At 38.5% G+C, this 21901-nt stretch overlaps 1 protein-coding gene across 1 annotated transcript in view; it reads left to right on the plus strand.

Moving 5' to 3' along the window:
• Positions 1 to 19755, plus strand: part of LOC127579779 (sodium-coupled monocarboxylate transporter 1-like) — a 68118-nt gene extending 48363 nt beyond the window's left edge. Inside the window, 8 exon segments of the mRNA XM_052032698.1 lie at positions 1396 to 1484; positions 6167 to 6288; positions 7623 to 7693; positions 7796 to 7882; positions 9719 to 9918; positions 11349 to 11452; positions 15875 to 15975; positions 19558 to 19755. Coding sequence (XP_051888658.1) covers positions 1396 to 1484; positions 6167 to 6288; positions 7623 to 7693; positions 7796 to 7882; positions 9719 to 9918; positions 11349 to 11452; positions 15875 to 15975; positions 19558 to 19632 — 849 coding nt within the window. The 3' untranslated portion in view covers positions 19633 to 19755.
• Positions 19756 to 21901: the final 2146 nt, after the last annotated feature.

Here is a 21901-nt window from a genome sequence, read left to right on the forward strand (position 1 = left end):
CCTGCTAGACAGCACAAACTGTAGCAGAAGAAAGAGGGAGAGTGGCTTCATCAACAAATGTCTTCAGATTCCAGAGCTCTCATCGTGAGAGTGGAAGTTAGGCCAGATTAGGTTGAGGTCTAATTAGGTTTTATCATCTTTTCTTCTTTTGACTGATACAATGTCAAATGAGTTTGATAACAATTTAATTCCTACATGTTAGGGCCTCCATTTTGTCTGGGAATAGCCCCTGTACCTGTTCCTACCAACAGTCCCCCTCTTTCCCCAACCCCTAGCCATCCAATCCACCTTTAGTTGAACTTGCAGAAATCTCTCTCGGATTTTTGTACCGACTCTGGTTCCTCTGCCTCTACCACACGAGAATTCCACCCTAAGAGCATGTTGACTTTTGAGTATGTTGTGCCCCTTCATCTGGAATTCACATGGAATTAGCATTCCTTAGTTATTTGGGATGATTCTGCATGGAGGAGAAGTTCTCAACACTGGAGTCCTGTTGCTCCAAACTGCTCTTCTTGTGGGCATTGGTTGTCACTTCTGAATCGTTTCATCTATAAGTGGTTTACTTCACTTGGTATGAATTGTTATGGTACTTAATACTTTACATGTGTCATGCCTACTCCCACGGACACCTCCCAGCCTGCACATGCAGACATCTCTCAGTCTCCACCCAGCTGATAGGATTCACCTGCTGCTCGTTCCAGACTCGTCACCTGCAGCCTATTTAACCTCAGTTCTCATCCACAGCCTTTGTTCACTCATTGAACCAGCTGGTCCCAATCAGTTGCTCCTATCTTTACTCTCCCTGCCTAAGACTACCTTGTTCCCTGTGGTGTTTAGTTTCTATTCTCTCCAGTTTTGGGGTTCCTCGTGGCTTGTTATTTTGCGGTCATCATTCACTGCTAAATTGTCTCCACTGCTCTGCTTTTGGGTCAAGCCTCCTCTACAGCTGTGACAACATGTGGAGAGTTTGCTTTTGTTGTTGATACAACTATGGAGGAAAATTAAGTTAACATTCAGTGTCTATCCTCCATCAGATTCACTGATGCTTATGACTTGTCTTTTAAGGCTATATGATTGATAGGCTAAATATAAAATGGGAATATCACTTTATATATTGACATACTTCTTTTCAATAACATCAGTAGATGGGAAAAAATAAAAGATTTTTCACTTTGGGAAGGACCACAGCCCGGGTCCATTAATTTTAATGAACATGAAGTTATGAGCTGGACCACAGTTTCCTAATGTGTGTTCCTGGTATGTGTCAGAAGTACTGAAAATCTTAACCTTATCTACCAAGCTTTTAGGAAAATCAATGTTAACTAAATGAGGAAGAATCAAATAAGAATCATGATCCATTTTAAAATAGTTTACTTTATTTTATTTTCTCTAAAGCTGATGCCATTACTGGTCGTGGAGATTTTGAATCAGACACCTGGAGTAGCTGGACTCTTCGTTGCCAGTGCATACAGTGGTACATTGAGGTATGTAACATATCACCTTTAGGTTCAGGAAGATGCAAATTATCACCTGCATAATCATTGACACACCACTAATGCCACATGAAGATGCTTTAGGCAGTTAAGACATAATTTATTTGTAATTATGACAAAAGCTGCCGTAGCATTTGAATTATAGCCTGCAACGCCATCTTTGCAAAGCAAGACTTGGAACAGTTCTTTGGGATTCTGTTATACAGGTTATTTGCATACTTCTAGAGTTGTTGCATTTTATTACTAATCAATAAATATTCATATTATTATAAAGTAGAACCAAAGCATTTTTCTGAGAGTACTGAGAAACAAATAGAATAAAATGCAGTTCATCTGCAATGTCAGTATAATGAATTGTAGCTAATATACCTAATCTAACATTGGTGTTATGTGGTCTTGGGGCTAATTAACATTGCCTCGTACAAGAACTGTCTATGTTGGGCCACTCCAGTTAACTAAGGACACAAACTCTACTGGTCAAACTCAATCTTGTAGGAATTTCCAATATAGGAGCAACAAGTGAAAATGGGAAAATATAAGTCAAGTAAATTCTGTTTTTCTTTTGTGTCTTAATGATTTTAATTATCTTTCTAAAAATTACTTAAGCTTATTTTAGTTTAGTTATTAAATGTCCCTGGTCAGGGTATTCTAGGGGCAGGGTCTCAGAAATATGAACCCACCCCCAGCCCCTGTGTAATTCAAGTGGGAGACAAGTCTTGGTAATGGATCTTGTAAAGCTTAACTGTGAGAGTGACAAAAGCTTTTCACTAAAACAGTCCCCCCCCCCCCATTAATTGAATCCGGTATTTATATTATCAGCAAGAATTGTCGATCAAGAGTCTATAAAAGTTGTAGATCTGCTTTAACTGTACAACTTGACATTTTTTTAATACTATATTTTTATGAAACACAAATAGAAAATGCTGAAAGTACTCAGCAGATCAGGCAGCATTTTAGAGAGAGATACACAGTTAACATTTCAGGTCAAAACCTTTCATTAAAACTAAAGTTAGAAAATGAGCATGTTTTCAATTGCAGAGCAAGGAAGAACAAGGAGTGTCTGTGACAGGTTGGAATGAAAGAATGATGGTGCTGGCTGTGAGAGGGTGAAGATTTGTAAATGATCCATCTGGAGAAGATGTAGCTAGAAGGAGATGATTTAACACAGAGGAGAGGTGGGGGGGGGGGGGGGGAATGCTGGAACTCAGAGACAGAACACTGCAGTTGTTGGAAATCTGAAATAAAAGAGAGTGCTTGAAAAACCCATCAGGTCAAGAGCATGAAAATCAAAAGTCTCCAGATGCTGGAAATTCAAAATAAAAAACAGAGTACCTAAAATACTCAGCAGGTAGCATCTGTGGAAAGAGAAACAGGGTTGTTTGTCATAATGTTTGTCCTATTGCGTCAAGAAGGATTTATGGAGGAAAAAAGAATTGAGTTAAATGGCCAGTTCTGATACAAACTGGTTATCTGAAATTGTAGAATTCATTGACTCCTGAGGGCTGTAACATGCATAGTCACAAGATGAGATCATGTTCTTTGTACTTACATTAGGCTTTGTTGGAATAGTGTAAGAACCATAGAACAATACCTCCCACATATCCCTCTATCTTAAACTAAAGGCAGAGATCAGATTGGGATAAAGTTAAAGTGAAAGGCAAATGACAAAACAGAGTTACCCTTGGGAATTTAGTGGAGGTGTTTTGCAAAGCAGTCACCCAATCTATACTTGGTATCTTCAATATAAAGGAACCACACCATGAGTACCAGACACAGTACTCTAAAATGGAAGAAGTGAAAATGATTTGCTTCACCTGGAAGGATTGTATCCCTGGATGTGGGGAATGGAAGAAGTAAAAGGACCTGTGTTGCAACTCCTATAGTTGCAGGCGAAGCTTCAGTAGGAAGGAGAATGGGTGTTGGAGGTGGAAAAATGAACCAGGGAGTCATGGAAGGAGCTGTTTCTTCAGAATCTTGATAAAGGAGAGCAGAGGAGGGGATGCAGTGTCTAGTGATAGCATCATGTTGAAGGGAGGATTTTCTTTTGCTTTTGCAACTTATGACTAAATTTTTTTTGAAGTGGTAATAAGTAAGTTTGATAAGGACAGTGCATTTGATGTAGCTTATATGGATTTTAGCAAGGTTCTTAATAAGATTCCACATGACAGACCAATCAGAAAAGTAAAATCCTGTTGAACCATGGGCAAATAATATGTTGGATCCAAAACTGGCTTGGTGGTAGGAAGCATAGTGTATTAGTGACAGATAGTTTGATTGAAAGGCTGCTACCAATAGGGCTCTGCAGGTCATGGTATTCTGCCCTTGCCAAGGTGATATATGACACTAATTTAGACCAATATAGAGGATATGGTAATGAATTTTGGAGATGATACAAAAAGCGTCCTCTTGGTAACTGGTGAAAAAGAAAGCCAAGACTGCAGGAAGCCATCAATGGGCTGGTGGGTGGAATTCAATCTAGAAAAATGTAATGAATTTGGGTGAAGGTTGGTTGTGAGGATGCAAACAAAGCAGGGAAATAGACAATAATATTGCTTGAATTCTGAATTCTATTTTATAGAAGAGTGCCCATGGAGAAAACACAGGACTAAAGAACTGAAACCAGGCTTTTTTAAAACCTTTGTAACATAGGAGCCTGTGGGAGACATAATGGGAGTTTCAATTTGAGGGGCCTAATTAGAAGAGAAAGGGTTTATTTTTCTCAGCAGAGTGTTCAATGTTTAGGGACTATAGATTTAAAGTAATTGGGTGAATGATTAGTGGGTAATTAAAGAAACATTTTAGCCACAGAGGGTAGGAATCTGGAACTTGCTATCTGAAAGGGTGTTAAAGGTAAAACCCCTCATTACATTTAGGAAGTAATTTGATATGCACTAGATATAGCATACTCTACAAGGCTACTACCAAAAACTAGAATGTGGGATTAAGATGGTAATATATCTACTACTGGGACTGATATGATGGGTTGAATGTCCTCCTTCAGTGCCATAAATTCATCTCTATAGTGACCTCTAAAATTTAAGCTTGCACTTGCATATTATTTAGATTATGCAATCAATATTTACACCATTTTTGAGTTGTACTGGTACCAGTCAGTCAGCTGTACTGAGGAACATTTTTAACTTTTAGCATTTCTGCTCAGTTTTTTTTTCCCAAATAATTGTTGAGAAAATATGAGAACAAAGCAATGTTTCTTGAAGGTGAAAGCTGTGTTTAAGTATTTTCTTTTACAAATACTGAGGTGGTCTGTGTTTGTGTGAGAAAGGTGGATAGAGGGATTAAAAGAATTTTGATCTTGCTCATCATGTATACTGATCTTAGAAAAGGGCAAAAAAACAGTATTAACCTTAATCCTGTTTTTCTTTCTCCATGGAATGCTGTGTGACCTGCTGAGTATTTCCAGCACTTTTTGTTTCTATTTTAGATTTCCATCATCTACAGATTTTTGCTTTTCAGTTAAAGAGAGACAGGTACTGGAGTCAAAGACAGTGAAACAGGCCTAGGTATAGGAGAGATTATCTTCTTCACTTAATATTAAATTCATTTTAAGAAAATATGCCTGTTCAATTTCAAAGCATGCTGATCATTGCATCTTAGTTCTATGGACAGTTGGAAAAGGACCATACTAATAAATTTGTTTTAATGGTTTTTTTTGATCTGGGTGGTAAGGGCAGCATTTATTGCCCTTGTGAAACTATTGGTCTGCTGCCTTCTTGAAGCACTGTAATCCTTCTGGTGAAGGTACTCCTTCAGTGCTGTTGAGCAAGGAATTCTGTGATTTAAACCGAGTGACTATGAAGTACAGGCAATATATTTCCAAGTCGGGATGGTTCATGGTTTGGAGGCGAACCTGTAGCTGGTGGTGTTCCCAAGCACCTGCTGCCTTTGTCCTTCTTGGTAATAGAGGTTTGGGAAATGCTGTCTGGATGAGTAACTGTAGCACATTTGTAGGTAGTACACAGTGTAGCGACAGTACTCTAGTGGTGGAGGAAATTAATGTTAAGAGTAGTGGTGAGAAGTAACTTCAACGTAAAAAGGACAGATATAGAAAAAGGTAAGAAGAGTTGCATCTTTCTTTGAAGTTGAATTGACAAAAACAGTTTGGGTCAGAAATTGGAGTGCATTTTGAAAAGTGATCATCTCAAAGTCTAATTTGATGAGGTGATGTTCTGCAAGACTGGTGCCAAAAGTGCCCACGAGGGTTCTTGCCAGAACAGTGCTGGAAGTGGGCACAATCTACGCTGACATTCCACAAATTCTTTTTTAATGAGGACATTCTGAATGCATGAATCGGGCATGTGGATGAACTGTGGGTAGGAAAGAAAAAGAGCAAAAATGCAATATAGTCCTGTTAAGGTTTTAGGAATGATATCTTGCAAATGGGCTTTATAGATGCCCCAAATAAGGATGGCAAACAAACATAGCAGAGTCGTAAGGCAACCAATAAATGGCTGCAGGGAGGATGCAGAGAGCAATGTTGCTAGTTTAATGAGAATTCAGGCTTCAGAATTTTTAAGAACTCCGATTATATTGTTGTGTAACTCAAAATTAGTAAAATTATTGCCAAACAACATCCTTTGCAAAGTCTTTAATTGTTTAAAATTTTAAGTAAAATTAAAAAAAAAATTGTAAACATTTAATTTTCTTGTTGACAGCACAATATCTTCTGGCATCAGTGCTATGGCTGCAATCTTTGTGGAAGATTTTATAAAACCTATCTGGAAACCCTGGGAACAGTTTTCTAATACGAAGAAGACTCTGGTCACAAAGCTCCTAGGTTGTTTTTTGATGAAAACATTCTTTCATTTTATTTCACTTTAATAACAATCCAGATCCAGAACAGTTACAAATGTATGCTTGAAGACTTGGTGAGCATTCTGAAAGGGATCTTGTTCATATCAGCCTATCAAAAGAATATAGCAAACAGTGAAGATCTGAAATCAAATAATAAGTGCTTGAGATAAACAGCAGGTCAGTCAGCAGCTGCAATAAAAAGAAAATGGGGGGAAAAAAAGAAAATTAAATAGTAAAAGTTGTAACACTCCTTTATATGGAAGTTCATTCTATGGCTTGATCGTACTTTGAGTGATGAACTTCCTTATGTGACTCTTAAATTTGCCATTTTCCATTTTAATCTGTATTTACTTTTCCTATGCTTCCAATTTGTATTCAAATATTTGTTTTACAGGGATGTTATCAAACAGAATATAGTAAAACTGATAGTTCACTATCTGACAGGTGATATTTGCTGCACTTCCAACTCACTGGGGTCCTGGTTCCTGCACTCTTTTTTTAGCTTGCCTGGTTCACTTTGTAACATCTAATAAAAGGGATGTTAGGTTATTAGTAGCATCCAATACTCCAGAAGATCTGCCAGTTTGGGACAATGAAAATCTTGAGCTTGCTGGATTATTGGAGTTTTAGTATGACGCTGAGACACACAAGATGTTAGGATTTCAAATACATGGCTTAAAATCAAGACATTGTTTAACTCGAAGCCGTTGTTGGTCAGCAAGTGCAGAGTGTTGGGTGAACAGGACTTAATGGAAGTTGGGCCATGGGCAAAAGATTTTGGTTTTGGCTTCAGCCCACTTTTTGAACTGAAAATCAACTTTCAAAGGCCTTTCTAGATTACTTTGATTTTTGACCCTAAGATCCATTGACCTTCTCTGCAGTGCTTCTAGTCCTGGACTGCCTATTTTGTTTCCAAATAATACATTACCTACCTTTCCAGTTTTCTATTATTTTAGATTGATCCAGTCAACGTAATTCAGCAAGAATATTGACAAAAGTGTAACTGGCAACATTTATTGGAAGTTATTTTAGGAAGTTATTTTAGGAAGTGTGTATTTTTCTCTTATGATCTGTTATTATTGTGATTTATTTCCTAGAAACTATGCATCATGATGTCTATTACGTACATTACAACTTCTTTATGGACTTCTCTTGACCACTTTTAGATTAGGGGAAATTGGTGTCTGATCCCTAAATTGGTACATAAATTCAGATTAAAATTAATACTCTATTTTAAAAAATAATTACTGTTTTAATGATGCAATTTGAAAAAGTAGTGTTTTGCTTAGAGTAATTTATTATTCTTTAATCATGCAGCTATGATATTTGGACTTGCTACAATAGGCCTGGCTGGGGTAGCTTCTCTGTTACAGGGAAATATAATTCAGGTAAATTTATTCATAGAATTTTAATAATTATAGTTTATTTTGCTTGCCTGTCAAAATAATGAATGTAACTCTGAATGTAAACATATTTTCTGTCATATTCAGGCATCATTAAGTATTGCAGGAATCATTCAAGGACCCATACTGGGTGTATTCACTTTAGCAGCGTTATTTCCAAAGAGCAATGGGAAGGTAAGATCATATTTTGCGAAAGCCATGACTAAGTCTAGTTTTAAATGCACATTGGAAAGCATGACACTAGAATTTGATAGACCATGTTACAATTTCCTTTTATTATAACAACGGCATTTTAGTGATAAGACCTCCATCTGGTCTAGAGAAGCAAAGATTGCACTGGCAGCTGTGTTTGCAGGTTTGTAATGTTAGTGTGAAGTAACTAAAGCATATAGAACACAAAATTCTGATGACTAAGACAAATCTAGATTTGGAATGGGACCTGGTTTTATTTTGGGTTCTGCACTGTGTAAAATGTCAGGTCATGACCTCAGTCCTACTCTTGCCCATCCCACACCCAACCCCCTAACAAGTTGTATTCCACTGATTCTGTGATTTATTCAGATTTCCAGGATCTGATTTTTTTTTTTTTACTTTTTTCCCAATAGCAAAATGTCAGTGCAAATATTTTGGCTCATCCTGGACAGACCAGGCTTCCAATACCCATTTGCTCACCTAAAAGAACACATATGAACAGAATTTTTTTTTTTACCTTGTTTTATTTTTATTTAGGGAAAAGGTTCTGTGTGATGGCTGTTGATGTGCCCTATTTGAGAAAAGGCCTGCTGTCATAGATATTGGTGCATTTACAGTCATTTCTATCCTCGTCTGTTAATGGAGTAATTTATTAAATTTCAGCACCGGACATTTAAGACAATTTTAATTTTGCTCAGAGATTCATTTTACACAATGAATGGTACTGGCAATAAAAGGATAGGACCTGCTGTTTGACTGCACTATCAACCACAGCTTCTGTCACTTTGATGATTGAGAGTGGACTCAATCATCGAGTAGTAATTAGTTGGATTGGCTTTATGCTGCTTTTTGTCAACAGGCTGCAACCTGGGAAATTTTTCGCATCCTCAGGTAGAGGCCAATATTGTAACAGTTGTGGAACAGCTTGCTGAGAGGCCCAGGTAGTTCTGGAGTGCAGGTCATAAGTACTACAGCTGGGATATTAGCTACTCCCATAGCCTTTGCTCTCAGCCATTTCTTTGTATCATGTGGAGTTAATTGAGTTGGCTGGAGACTGGCCTCTGTGATGGTGGGGATCTAAGGAGGAAACTGTGAAGGATCATCTGTTTGGTACTTGCAGCTGAACATGCTTGTAAATGCTCCTTTGCACTCGTGGGTCCCGCCACTGTTGACGATAGGGATGTTTTTGGAGTCTTCCCTTCCCCCTTGGCTGTTTAATTGGCCACCACCATCCATGACTATATGAGGTAGGACTGCAGAACTTCAAGATGATCCAGTGGTTAGGAGATTGCTTAACTTTGTCTATTTCTTGCTGTTTTTAAGGTTTCTTGGATGTGTTAAAACTGCATTAGGCTAGCACCTCATATTTAGGTATACCTGATGCTGTTCTTGACATGCCCTTTTATCTTCCTCATTGAACCAGGATTGATCCCTAGCTTGACAATAATGGTAAAGTGAGGGATACATCAGACTATGAGGTTATAGATTGTGATAGTATACATTCCTGCTGCTGCTGATAGTCCACAACACCTCATGGGTGCCTAGTTTTGAGCTGTCCCATCTGTTCTGAGTCAATTCCATTCAATACGTTTGTAGTGCCACACAATTTGATGGAGGTCATCCTCCATGTCAGGAGCAGCATCTCCAGAACTTAGTGTAGTATTCCTAGGGTTGAGAAAAGATGGATGTGGTTTTTTCTATTGTACTTACTATAGCCATATGGATGCCAAGAATTTCCAATTCATAGTCCTGTTTCTTTTGTTATAAAATGCATTCTGTAAATAATAGGAATTTTTATTACTTTTTCACCTTTTCCAGGGAGCATTTGTAGGTTTGTTTGTTGGATTGTCGCTTTCCCTGTGGGTAGGAATTGCTGCTCAGATCTATCCACCAGCTGATAAGTTTACTGGATTACTTGCAACATCTATATCAGGCTGTCTGCCATCAAATTTCACCACCTCAACTCCTATGAATGTAACACCACTGCTAACTACTATTACATCTCCAAATCAAGAAAGGTAAGTCGATAAGTTAACGTTCAACTGAGTTTGTTGCATTTTTAAAAAAAATCTTTAGTTTTGCAATTACTCTTGTGTATGATTACCACCTAACTTGAGGTTTATCCTGCTAACATTTACAAGGATGTATCAGTGTTTGAAAATGGGTAACTTAATGAAAATTTAATCTTGATAATATTTTTTTCAATTCTGAATCATTTTCCTCTAACCAGCATACATTTACCAGAATGATGCAGGAGCTTAAATAATTGTGAATAGTTGCATAAATATTCTGTATTCCTTCAAGTTTAGAGATTAAGAAGTGGTCTAATTAATGTATTTCAGATGATGAACTGATTTGGTAGGGTAGATGCAGAAAAAAAGAATTGGTGAAAGGATACAAGGAGAAAAGGGCTTCAAAAAGAACTGAACTCTTTAAAAGATCATTCTCTGTGAACATAATCCTTTTTGAAGTGGGAATCTGCAATTCTCTCCCTCAGAAGTCTGTTGATGATGGTTCAATTGAAGATTTCAAGACCAAAATCAATAGCTTATGAATATGAGGGAAAAATAAGTCAATAGAATTGGAATGGAATGGCAAAAATAACATAGGAACTAGAGTAGGCCATTTGACTCATCCAAAGAGATCATGGCTGGCTTTCTACCTCAATATCATTTTCTTGCCCTTTCCTCAAATCCCTTGATTTCTTTAATATCCAGAAATGTATCAATCCCTGTTTTGATTGCAATCAATGACTGAGCCTCTACAACAGTGCAGTATAAAGAATTCCAATCATTCACCATCTTCTGAATGAAGAAATTTCTCATCTCAGTCTTCACTTTGAGACTGTAACCCCTAGTTCTAGGATCCTCAGCCAGGAGAAACATCCCTGGAATTCTAGAAATGTAATAAATTATTAGGAACTTATTAAGATCTACATTAGACCTACATTAGACTATTGCAGATCATCTTTCAAAGGGGTTTTGCTTGTATTAAGCATTTTTCTTTGTTATTTGTTATTTTCTACTGATGGTTACATCACAGAAGTGCTTAATTCTCTTTTAACTGTTTTAGAAATGATTATGCATTTCATTTAGCAAGACAATAATGTGCAGTTCAATTGTGGTTCCAAAAAAAAAGACATCATCAGACCTTGAGTGCTGTTTTAACCAGAGGCCAAAATATTGAGACCATTGTTGCTTTCCTGCCAGGTGAAGATGACAGGAAGGGGACCTAGGGTCATAAGCACATTCAAACCAATTAGGCTTTGCACATTTAAGTCCTCCCTAACTTATACACCTCATTAAGATCCAGAGCTATTATGTAGAGTGGTGACAAAGATAATGAACTGCTAAATGAATGTGATATAATATTACTGAGCTACTAAATGAATGTGATATGATGCAATTTAACTTTTGAATTATGTTTTTTTTGTCTTAATGTATTTCAGACCCAGCATAGTAGAAAATTTCTACTCCTTATCTTATCTCTACTACAGCCCAATTGCTTGCCTGAGCACTGTATTTGTTGGCTTAACAATTAGCTTGGTAACTGGTAAGCAACAAATAATATTTTAATGCATCAGCGTGACCTCAAGGATTATCAGAATCAGGTTTATAAACAAATTTTCAATCAGGTCTATCAATTATAGGATGTAGTTAAAGATGCTGTGAAAGAGGTAGGCTTGAGGGATGTTCTTGTAATTACCTCAAAATGTGACAATACAAAATAGTTTAAGCAAGGTTTATGAAAAATGCATTTCAAATGATTCCCTTTTTTTTTAGAACCTATAGCACGTAGTTGCAGGAAACTCATTCTAGAAATTTATTAATGTCATAAATGTAAGTTAGGCAGACAGCATCAGCAATAATGTCATTTCAAAAAGGTAATTGACGGGACAGATGAACAACAGCAAGGGCACTGCGGAGTGGCAAGTTTAGGAACAATAAGCAGTTGTCTCCTCAGAGAATATTACTTTTTCCACACCTCCTTTCATGGCAGCAGTCTGAGCTACTGCTGTGGCATTCGTATCTATGATGAAAACTGTCCATACTACAGCTAAAGTTGTGAGATTAGTTTTTGGGCACTGCATTATGGTGGGCTTCATAACTAGTGATAAATGTGGCCACCCTTTTCATTTTGGAAAGGGTGGGGGCCATGCTCTGCATTTGATCTTTGGCAAGGTCAGCTACTCTTCGCTGTTGTACAGGACAGCGCAGCATAAACAGTTCTATGTTCTTTCTGTGCCCATCTCTCTCTGACCAGGCATTGGCTGAAGTAGGATTAGGTATTCACTATATCAGCCTCAACGTTTTTGCATGCAGCCTTTAAACATAATGGCTGACCATGCCAGAGAGTGCACCATGGTATTTTGACATTGCGTGGAAGGTCTTGGAAGAGGTGCAAAGAAGAAATTAAGTGCTCAGAGACAGGAAGAAATTACGCAGGGGCAAATATCAAAAGCATGGTTCTTAGAACTTGAATACAGGATAAGTTCAATTATATCACATGAATTGTCAAGGTGAGTGAGTTCATTTTTGGATGGCAAATCCTACCAACAATTTCTATTAATAAAGACTCAACCCAGCCGTTTATATAAGTTGCACATCATACTGATATAAAATACAAAGCAGGAGGATTGTTGTATAGCAAGAGTGAGGTATAAGGCCATGCAGAGATTTTGGAACAAGGTTGACAATTTTAAAATCATGACATTACCATACTGGGAGTCGTGGTAAGATAGCAGGCACAGTAGTGATGTACGAACGGTATTGGTGCAGATCAGAACATACGGCACACATCAGCATGGTCTTAAGCTTATTGAGAATGGGTGATAGGAGATTAGTTTACTGAATATTGTTATTTTTAAATTTGACTGTTCCAACGTTATGGATGAGCTTTTAGGGGCCGTTGTGAGAAATCCACATGGCTGTCACGTGACAGTAACGACTCTGACCCCCCCCCCACTGACCGGAGGACAGCATTGCTCCTCTGATCGGCAGTGATACTACTGTCAATCAAGGTGCGGCTCCACCCACCCCTCAGGTGTGAGAGTACCTTTTGCATCTGAACCTGCCTGACCAGTATCCTTTGTCTCTGAACCTGCTTGACATTGGCTGTGGTAGGAACCTTTGTCTTTGACTTCACACCATTGGCTCATTTAAACCACAACAGTGAGGCTCCACCCAGCCTCCTAGCACCATAAAAAGGGCTGCTTCTCCTAACCCTTCCTCTTTCGACGACCCCAGGAGTAGTGAGACAACGCTGCAGAGATCATTGGTAAGAGTGCATCACCACATGGTCAGGAAGTGTTTCACTCAGACCCGGAGCGTTAAGGGCCAATGCTAGTGTGGGACAGGCATTGAAGTGTTATATCCTGAAGTTGTGCATTGTTACTGTGTGCTTGTGTGTATTAGTGTGTGTGTGTGAGAGTGTATTTTACCCCAGTTGCGCTTCCCCTCTCGGGTTCGTGGTATACTGTGCATGAGTGAGCATGTGTCTGTTCCCATCCATTCTGTCCCGTGTTTGCCTTTGTGATTAAACTAGTTTTGGTCTACAAAGCTTGAGTCCAGAGTCCTTGATCCTCAAGACAGATAAAAGAATGACCACACAACAGGGGCAGATGAACTGTAGCAGGAGAGAAGTAACATAATGTTACAAAGGTGGAAATAGGCAATCTGGATGATAGCATGATAAAATGGTTGGAAGTTTATCTTCAAGACAAATATTCCAGGAGGATTAGAAATTGTCAAAATAAATTTGAAACAATGGGATAGCTGTGGCAGTGAATACCAAGGATTTAATAGAAATCTTATAAAATTGTGAAGGATTTTGACAATGAAAGGATAAGAATATTTCCCGTTGTTGCATAGTAAATAACACTCCAATGTCAATTGGAGATTAGAAACAGAAACATAGAAAAACTACAGCACAATTCAGGCCCTTCGGCCCACAAAGCTGTGCCGAACATGTCCCTACCTTAGAAATTACTAGGCTTCTCCTGAAGAGAAAGAGGTTTTGGAATTTTTTTTTAATACATGGATCAGGATCGTTGGAGTATGGAATGCTTTGCCAGAGAATGGTTGAGAGAACACTATTTAATTTCACAGTAATAAATATTTGAAGCAGAGGCAGATACAGGATACTGGGGAAGAGTTCAAAAGAGCCCTAAGAAAATGGTATGAGCATTCATGAAATCGAATGCAGTTTGTTGTAACTGGATGTCTCACTAGATCTTTCCAGGGGGCAATTCTTTTATTTAGAGGATGAGAGCATTGTTGGCTTCAGTAGCAAAGCTGTAAAACAAAATAAGCAAATGGTATTGGATCTAGCTTGCCACCCTTGCTGCCACTCATCTCTGCTTACCCAGGCTTGATGTCAAGGGTCAATCTACACACAAGAAGCTTCTAGCAAAGAATAGCTGAAATAGAAACAAAAAATACTGGAAACTGTCAGCAAGTCAGGCAGCATCTGTGGAAAGAAAAACAGTTAATGTTTCAAATTGAAGATCCTTTGTCAAGTTGGTTTTGAGTTGCTGAGAAATTGGGGGAGGGATAGATAGGACAAGAATAAGCTGTAAATAAGATCAGGAAAATTGTTGTTACATTCTGTATCAGAACTGGCCAGTCCATCTGTGATATTAGCTGAACTTTTTGCTCCATTAGCATAGCCTGACAGCTCTTCATTTTGCAACTTTTACATTCCTTTGTTTGCATTCTCTCACCCATCAACCAGATAACCTCATTTACAACTTATCTCTAATGCAACCCTTTTCTCATATTATTAGAGAGATTCCCTTTGTCCTATCTGTCCCTTCCTAAACCCCAAATATCATATTTTATCTATTATGTTAGAAATATGAGTGCACTCAGGATTCCAAATATAATATACCTGTACAGAAGTATCTGGGAATTTCTACTGTAAACAATCTTCAATCACTTTTGAGCTATTTATTTGAACTCTCCGTGGTGTACAGCCCATTCACCAGCTGGTGGCATCATAGCACTGTATTTACTGGAGTACAGCAGATATTATGAATAAAAATACTTGCATTTATATGGCAACAAGTGATCCTAAAGTGCTTTTAAGCCAGTTATGTATTTTTGAAGTGAAGTTCCTGTAGTATTACAGGAAAACAAAAGCCAATGTTTAACAAATAGCAGCATCCATGGCCAGATTTTTTTTGTTTGTGATGCTGATTGAGGAATTTGTTTCCAAGATGTCCAAGGTGTTTCCTGTTCTTCAGTGAAGTGCTGTAAAATCTTTTATGCCCACCTGAGAGGCTGTGTAAACCTTGGTTTGATCTCTCATCCAAGAAGTGGCACCTCTGGCAGTCTAGCATTTACAGTAATAGAGCAGATTTGAATGCTCATGTCTTTGGAGTGGTACTTGAAGTTACAACCTGCGTGGCACAAAGAGCAGACTGAATGAACTTCCAAGCCCAAAATCCCTGCCAAGCAGAGATAACCTAAGAAACCTATGTTACCAAACCAAAGTAAAACAAGAGTGGTCTGCTAAGAGGGTGATAGTACTCTTACCACCCAGACCTGGCCTTTTCTTAAACTGCCAGTATGGATGCAAATCACCGATAAAAGTAATCCATCTAGAGACTTTGCGATTACACCTTGAAATATTTTACTTTCCTGAACCTCTACTGCAAATTCAGATCCCAACCACACTTAGTGATTTCTGGCTTTCTTACCACTGCAAACCCCAACAACCTTGCTATCTATCCTCCTTGATATACCCCCCTCCCCATCTCACAGTCTTCAATTTCCATCTCATCTGGCATTCCCTCATCAGCAGTTAGCTGGGACCAATGTCAATGGGTTGTACAGAGATCTTGTTTGTATTACAGAGTATGTGTAAATCTCAAAAATTAAATCTTGGCAAAAGATTTCCAAATTTCATTTTCTTGAAGCAGTACAATGAACCCTATATGATATTGGATTATTAACTCAGATGTCTTTGTAACAGGTGGAAGTGAGAAAGTGGATCCTTCGCTGATTTCTCCTGTTGTACACACCATTCATAAATTCATCTTCAGGATCAAACAAGCTCTCCCAAAACCAAAAACTGTAAGATAATTGTATACCTTTCATAATTATAGGGTCTGGTATAATAGTGTTTATGTTACTCTGGCAACAATCCTATCAATTTGAATTGAACTAATGATCTAGTAGCAAGGGTTCAAATCTTACTACAGCAGCTGAAGATTTTAAATTCAGTTAACTAAATAATTCTGGAAATTAAAGAAAAGTATGTAACAGTGAAGATGACCATGAAACTACCAGATGCCATATAAAACCATCTGGTTTATTAATGCCCTTTATGGAAGCAAATCTGCCATAGTTAACTAGTCTGGCCTATGAGTGACTCTTATCTGCCTCTGAAATGATGTTTTTCTGATTGGAAGTAAGTGACTCGGTGTACCACAGGGATTGGTGCTGGGATCTTTGCTGTTTGTGATATATTAATGACTTGGATGTGAATGTAGAAGGTATGATTAGTAAGTTTGCAGATGACATGAAAATTGGTGGTGTTGTATAAAGTGAGGAAGGTTATCTAAGACTAGAGCAGGGTATAGGTCAGTTGGAAAGTTGGGTAGGCTTTTGGCAGATGGAATTTAATCCCGATAAGTGCGAAGTGATGCATTTGGGGAAGTCAGATAGGGGTAGGACACTAAGGAATGTTGATAAACAGAGAGACCTAGGGTTCATGTCGATAGTTCAATTTTTAAAAAAAAAATTGGCAACATGGGTGGATAGGGTGGTGAAGAAGGCATATGGCATGCTGGTCTTCTTGGGTCAGGGCACAGAATACAAGAGTTGGGATGTTACATTACATCTTTACAAAACACTGGTTAGGCCACACTTAGATTATTGTGTGCAGTTCTGGTCACCACATTATAGGAAGAAGGTGGTTATGCTGGAGAGATCGTGGAGGAAATTCACCCAGAGTTTGCCTGGATTGGAGGACTTCAGTAATGGGGAAAGATTGGATAGGTTGGACTTGTTTTCCCTGGAGCAAAGGAGGCTCAGGTGACCTGAAAGAGGTAAATAAAATAATGAAAGGTCTAGATTGTGTAGATCATCAAAATCTTTTTCCCATAATAGGGGTATCAAAAACAATAGGGTGGGAGTTTTAATGGGGATGTGGGCATGTTTTTTACACAAGGAGTGGTTGATATCCAGAACATGCTGCAGAAGAGATGGTGAAATAGGATACAATTCCTTATTTTTGTAATATTACTATTGTCAGTTTTAAATGGCCACATTACACTTAACCAGATTTTTTCCTAAGGAAAGTTATGATTTTTGTTGTGTGTAATTCTGATATTCCTTGTAAGTTGTAACTCCTTCTGTCTGTTTTATTATCTTTTGTTATTCTTTGTGCTTCTGCTATTCACCAAGATCTCTGCAATCATTTGCTACTTTAGTAGAACAAGTAGTGCTATTGTCCCTGAGGGGAATAAACTGGTTCTGTATCATGTTCATTATTTTGAATGGTTCTCACAGATTTTTTTTTTTACCCATTAACAGATTTTCCTAAATTAGTGGGGACATTCATGTCTCTTGTAGTTAAGGTTAGCTTGGACAACTGTTTTGCATTTTCCCCCTTTCAAACATTATATTAACTCAATATTTGACTGCTATTAAAATGATGTTCATTCACCTTTGGCCTGTTAACTAAATCTGACTCACTGCTCATTATTCATTTTCATATAACTCTTTTCCTTGTTGGTTCTGTTGTTGCAGAAAATTGTCCTGAACATAATTAAGAAATTAATTACCTTACTAAATGAACATATTTGCTTATTCCAAAGTATATGGAAGTTGAAATCTTCCAATAAAGCCTTTATCATATTCTTGTCTAATCTTGTCTAATAATGAATCCATGAGTAAATGAAAATATGAAAATCTGCAGATGCGGGAATACATTGTCACTCTACAGTTGCTACTGGGGGCCTCGTGCACAATTTCCTCTGCAGTTTTAAATCCTTTTTCTGACTTCTATTTGGAAAGCCTTACTGCTGAAGATAATCTCTTTCTACGACAGTTAGTTCCACAGTTTCCCTTAGTAATGCCATGCTAATTAGAGAACAGATATTGAAAATACTCTGCACAGAAACTGTACAAGTAGGCTTTTAAGACTCTCAAGCCATCTGCATCATGTATTTCCATCGCTCGGGATACATTTGTAGTTGGGGGTGTATATTAAAGCTCTAAACTTCCTTTGTATGAAATAAGTGAACCTTGATTTTTCTTGTGAAGGGATTCTAGTTTTAAGATTGTGCATGCTTTTTCTTGATTCCTCCATAAGAAATAGTTGTTCCATTACTACCTTGTCAAATCCTTTTAATTTTCCAGACACTGATTCAATCAGCCCTCATTTCTCTATATTCATGGAAATTCTACCCTATTGTGCAAATTGTCTTCAAAATATAATCCTTTAAGCCATGGTATTACACTGAGTCTGCTGCATCTCTTCCAGGGTCAATATCTTTCCTAATGTTCAGTAGCCAAAGTTGAACAAACTGCTTTACAGGAGATTTGACAAAGATTCTAAATAACTGATGCAGATTTTCTATATTCTGACTCCCCTTGAGATGAAAGCTGACACTGACTTGTTTGTTTTTTGATTGCTTTTTGTACCTGTCTCAGTACCTGCACTGTTTCACGGTTTGTCACTATTGAGAAAATAACTTGATTTTTCTTTGTTCCAAAGAGATGACCTCGCACTTGCCCATCTTGAACTCCATTTGCTATTGTTTCCTCACTCATAAATTTGTCTACATCATTGTGCAAATTGCTGCTCCTATCGGCACAACTTGCTGTGTTTGCTACCTTGATATCTAAAAACAATCTGGAAAATAGAACTCTTCCATGTCATTAATAATATGGTGAAATGTTGAGGCTCCAAAACTGACCCCTGGGAATATCACTTGTCACAGCCCATTTATCAGAGAACATGCCCTTTATCCCCACTCTGTCTCCTACTTTTCAACCAACTTCCAATCTATGTTCCATGTGCTGTTTTGTTAACAATATCATTTGAAACCCTAATAAATATTTGAAGAGCTCATTCTTTCCAAAAGATTTGTTCAAGAATATTTTAAGAACATGGTTTTAAACCTTGGGTTCATACAAGCACAAACACATACACTTCCGTCTCTCTTAATTGAGAGACTTCCCATGGTGAAACCGTTTACTTTTCCCCAAAGAAGTGTTTAAAACTGAGTGAACATCATAGAATCAGTTTTGGATTCTTCACTTTTAGGATCAGTCCTCCCTTCCCTCTTCAAAATTGAATGAAGCACATGAGGTAAAAGTTTGCGAAATGTTTTCCTCAGAGTATAATTTCAGCCCTTTGATTCCTGGCCAGCTGATTAGAGATTCTTCCACTTATTCTGGAAAATAACATTAAAGAAATGGTCACTTCTAGTGCCCACTGCATAAGCCTTTGTGGATTTTCTGGTCCATCCTCTTAACAGATGGGTGCAGAAAGACTTTTGGGTTTGGAGAACAGTATGCAATGTTTAAATTTTGGAATGAATGTAGTATTAAGCTAATATGAAAATATTTCATTGTGAACTTAAAGGAAATGCTGTTTAGAACTGGTCAAGCTTGATGGTCCCCATGTTTTTTTCATTTCTCTAGAATAACAAGTCACGAAACCCGTATCCAGTGTTCAACGAAAATCCTGCCAGCTGTGAAAAAACAACACAATTTTAAATTCTTCAAAATTAACCAGGATGTAAGATACTGAATTTGTGGGTAATTAGCAATTAGCTTTTTCAATGAGGCACCACTGGATTTCTACAAAATGAATGAATAAAGCAACCAGATTCCAGAAAATCATTGGATGTTATTTCTTTCATTGTTAGCTAAATAATTTCTTTTTAGATTCTATTACCAAACCATGGCCTAGAAACTTAGATGCAAAATGCATTAAAAATTGATAACATTTCGGTGTAGAATTAATTGTGACCATTTCTTGTTTTATCATGTTTCCCTGGAAATTAAACTCAGTTTTCCCATTTCCCAATTGCAAAGCACCCTATTCCATCTCTTCTCTCCTCTCCTCACAAGCTAACCACCACCTCTCCTCCACCCCCAATGCCATGGTGGAAACTCCCTATCAATTTGACATCATATTCCCCAGTTGGCCCAGACCCTGACTCCCGCCCATCCATGCTCCATCTGATCAACTCTAGCCCCATCCTGAAGGGCCTGGCCCCCCACTGTTACCTGTCTGAGGTTCCAGTTCCTTTCCCTTCACATCCCCACCTATTCCCCCACACAACAAGGTGGCGATCTCTAGCCAGACACCATTGTCACAGCACCACCTGGGCCCTGTTTGGGATGTCATATCTGGCCAGCTATCACCATCCCATATTTCCTCCAATCCCAGGTCACTGTTTTCATGTGATGGCCAGTCAGCCTTCATCCATTATTGCCCAATCCCCAGGGAGGCCCCAGAATCAAAATATTCATTTGCATAGTGTACAAAGATCCAAGAGCATATTTTTAGAGTATGTGTCAATTTCTTGATAAGTGTTTCTGCTGTGTATACAATGAATATCTCATGTAATTAGAACATAGAACATTACAGCACAGTACAGGCCCTTTGACCCACGATGTTGTGCCAACATTTTATCCTGCTCTAAGATCTATCTAACCCTTCCTTCCCACATAGCCCTCCATTTCTCTATTATTCATGTGTCTATCTAAGAGTCTCTTAAATGTCCCTAATTTATCTGCCTCCACCACCTCTGCCAGCAGTGCCACCTCTGCCAAGCACCCACTACTCTCAGTATATAAAAAAAACCTTACCTCTGACATTCCCACATCCCCCCCATACCTTCCTCCAATCACCTTAAAATTATGCCCCCTCACGTTAGCCACTTTTGCCCTGGGAAAAAGTCTCTGACTGTCCACTCGATCTATGCCTCATCATCTTGTACACCTCTATCAAGTCACCTCCCATCCTCCTCCACTCCAAAGAGAAAAGCCCTAGCTCACTCAACCTATCCTCATAAGATGTGCTCTCCAATCCAGGCAGCATCCTGGTAAATCTCCTCTACACCCTCTCTAAAGCTTCCACATCCTTTCTATAATGAGGCAACCAGAACTGAACGCAATACTCCAAGTGTGGTCTGACCAGAGTTCTACAGAGTTGCAACATCACCTCATGGCTTTTGAACTCAATACCACGACTAATGAAGGCCAGCACACCACACGCATTCTTAACAACCCTATCAACCTGCATAGCAACTTTGAGGGATCTATGGACGTGGACCCCAAGATCCCTCTGTCCTCCACACTACTATTACATATACTACACATACGTCCTGCCATTAACCTTGTATTCTGCCTTCAAATTCGATCTTCCAAAGTGTACCACTTCATTTTTTTCTGGGTTGAACTCCATCTGCCACTTCTCAGCCCAGCTCTGCATCCTATCAATGTCCTGTTGTAACCTACAGTAACCTTCTACACTATTCACAACACCACCAACCTTTGTGTCATCTGCAAACTTACTAACCCACCCTTCCACATCCTCATCCATGTCATTAATAAAAATCACAAAGAGCAGGGGTCCCAGAACAGATCCCTGTGGAACACCACTGGTCACCGACCTCCAGTCTATATACATTCCATCCACAACCACCCTCGGTCTTCTATGGGCGAGCCAGTTCTGAATCCACACAGCCAAGTTTCGCTAGATCCCATGCCTCCTGACTTTCTGAATGAGCCTTCCATGAGGAACCTTATTAAATGCCTTACTAAAATCCATGTACACCTCATCCACTGCTCTACCTTCATCAGTGTGCTTTGTCATATCCTCAAAGAATTCAATCAGGCTCGTGAGGCATAGCCTGCCCCTCACAAAGCCATGCTAACTGTCCCTAATTAGCTTATGCCTTTCCAAATGCCCATAAATCCTGTCTCTAAGAATCTTCTCCAGTAATTTGCCCACCACTGAAGTAAGACTCACTGG

This window comes from Pristis pectinata, chromosome 18 (assembly GCF_009764475.1).
Source record: "Pristis pectinata isolate sPriPec2 chromosome 18, sPriPec2.1.pri, whole genome shotgun sequence".
NCBI classification, from domain to species: domain Eukaryota; kingdom Metazoa; phylum Chordata; class Chondrichthyes; order Rhinopristiformes; family Pristidae; genus Pristis; species Pristis pectinata.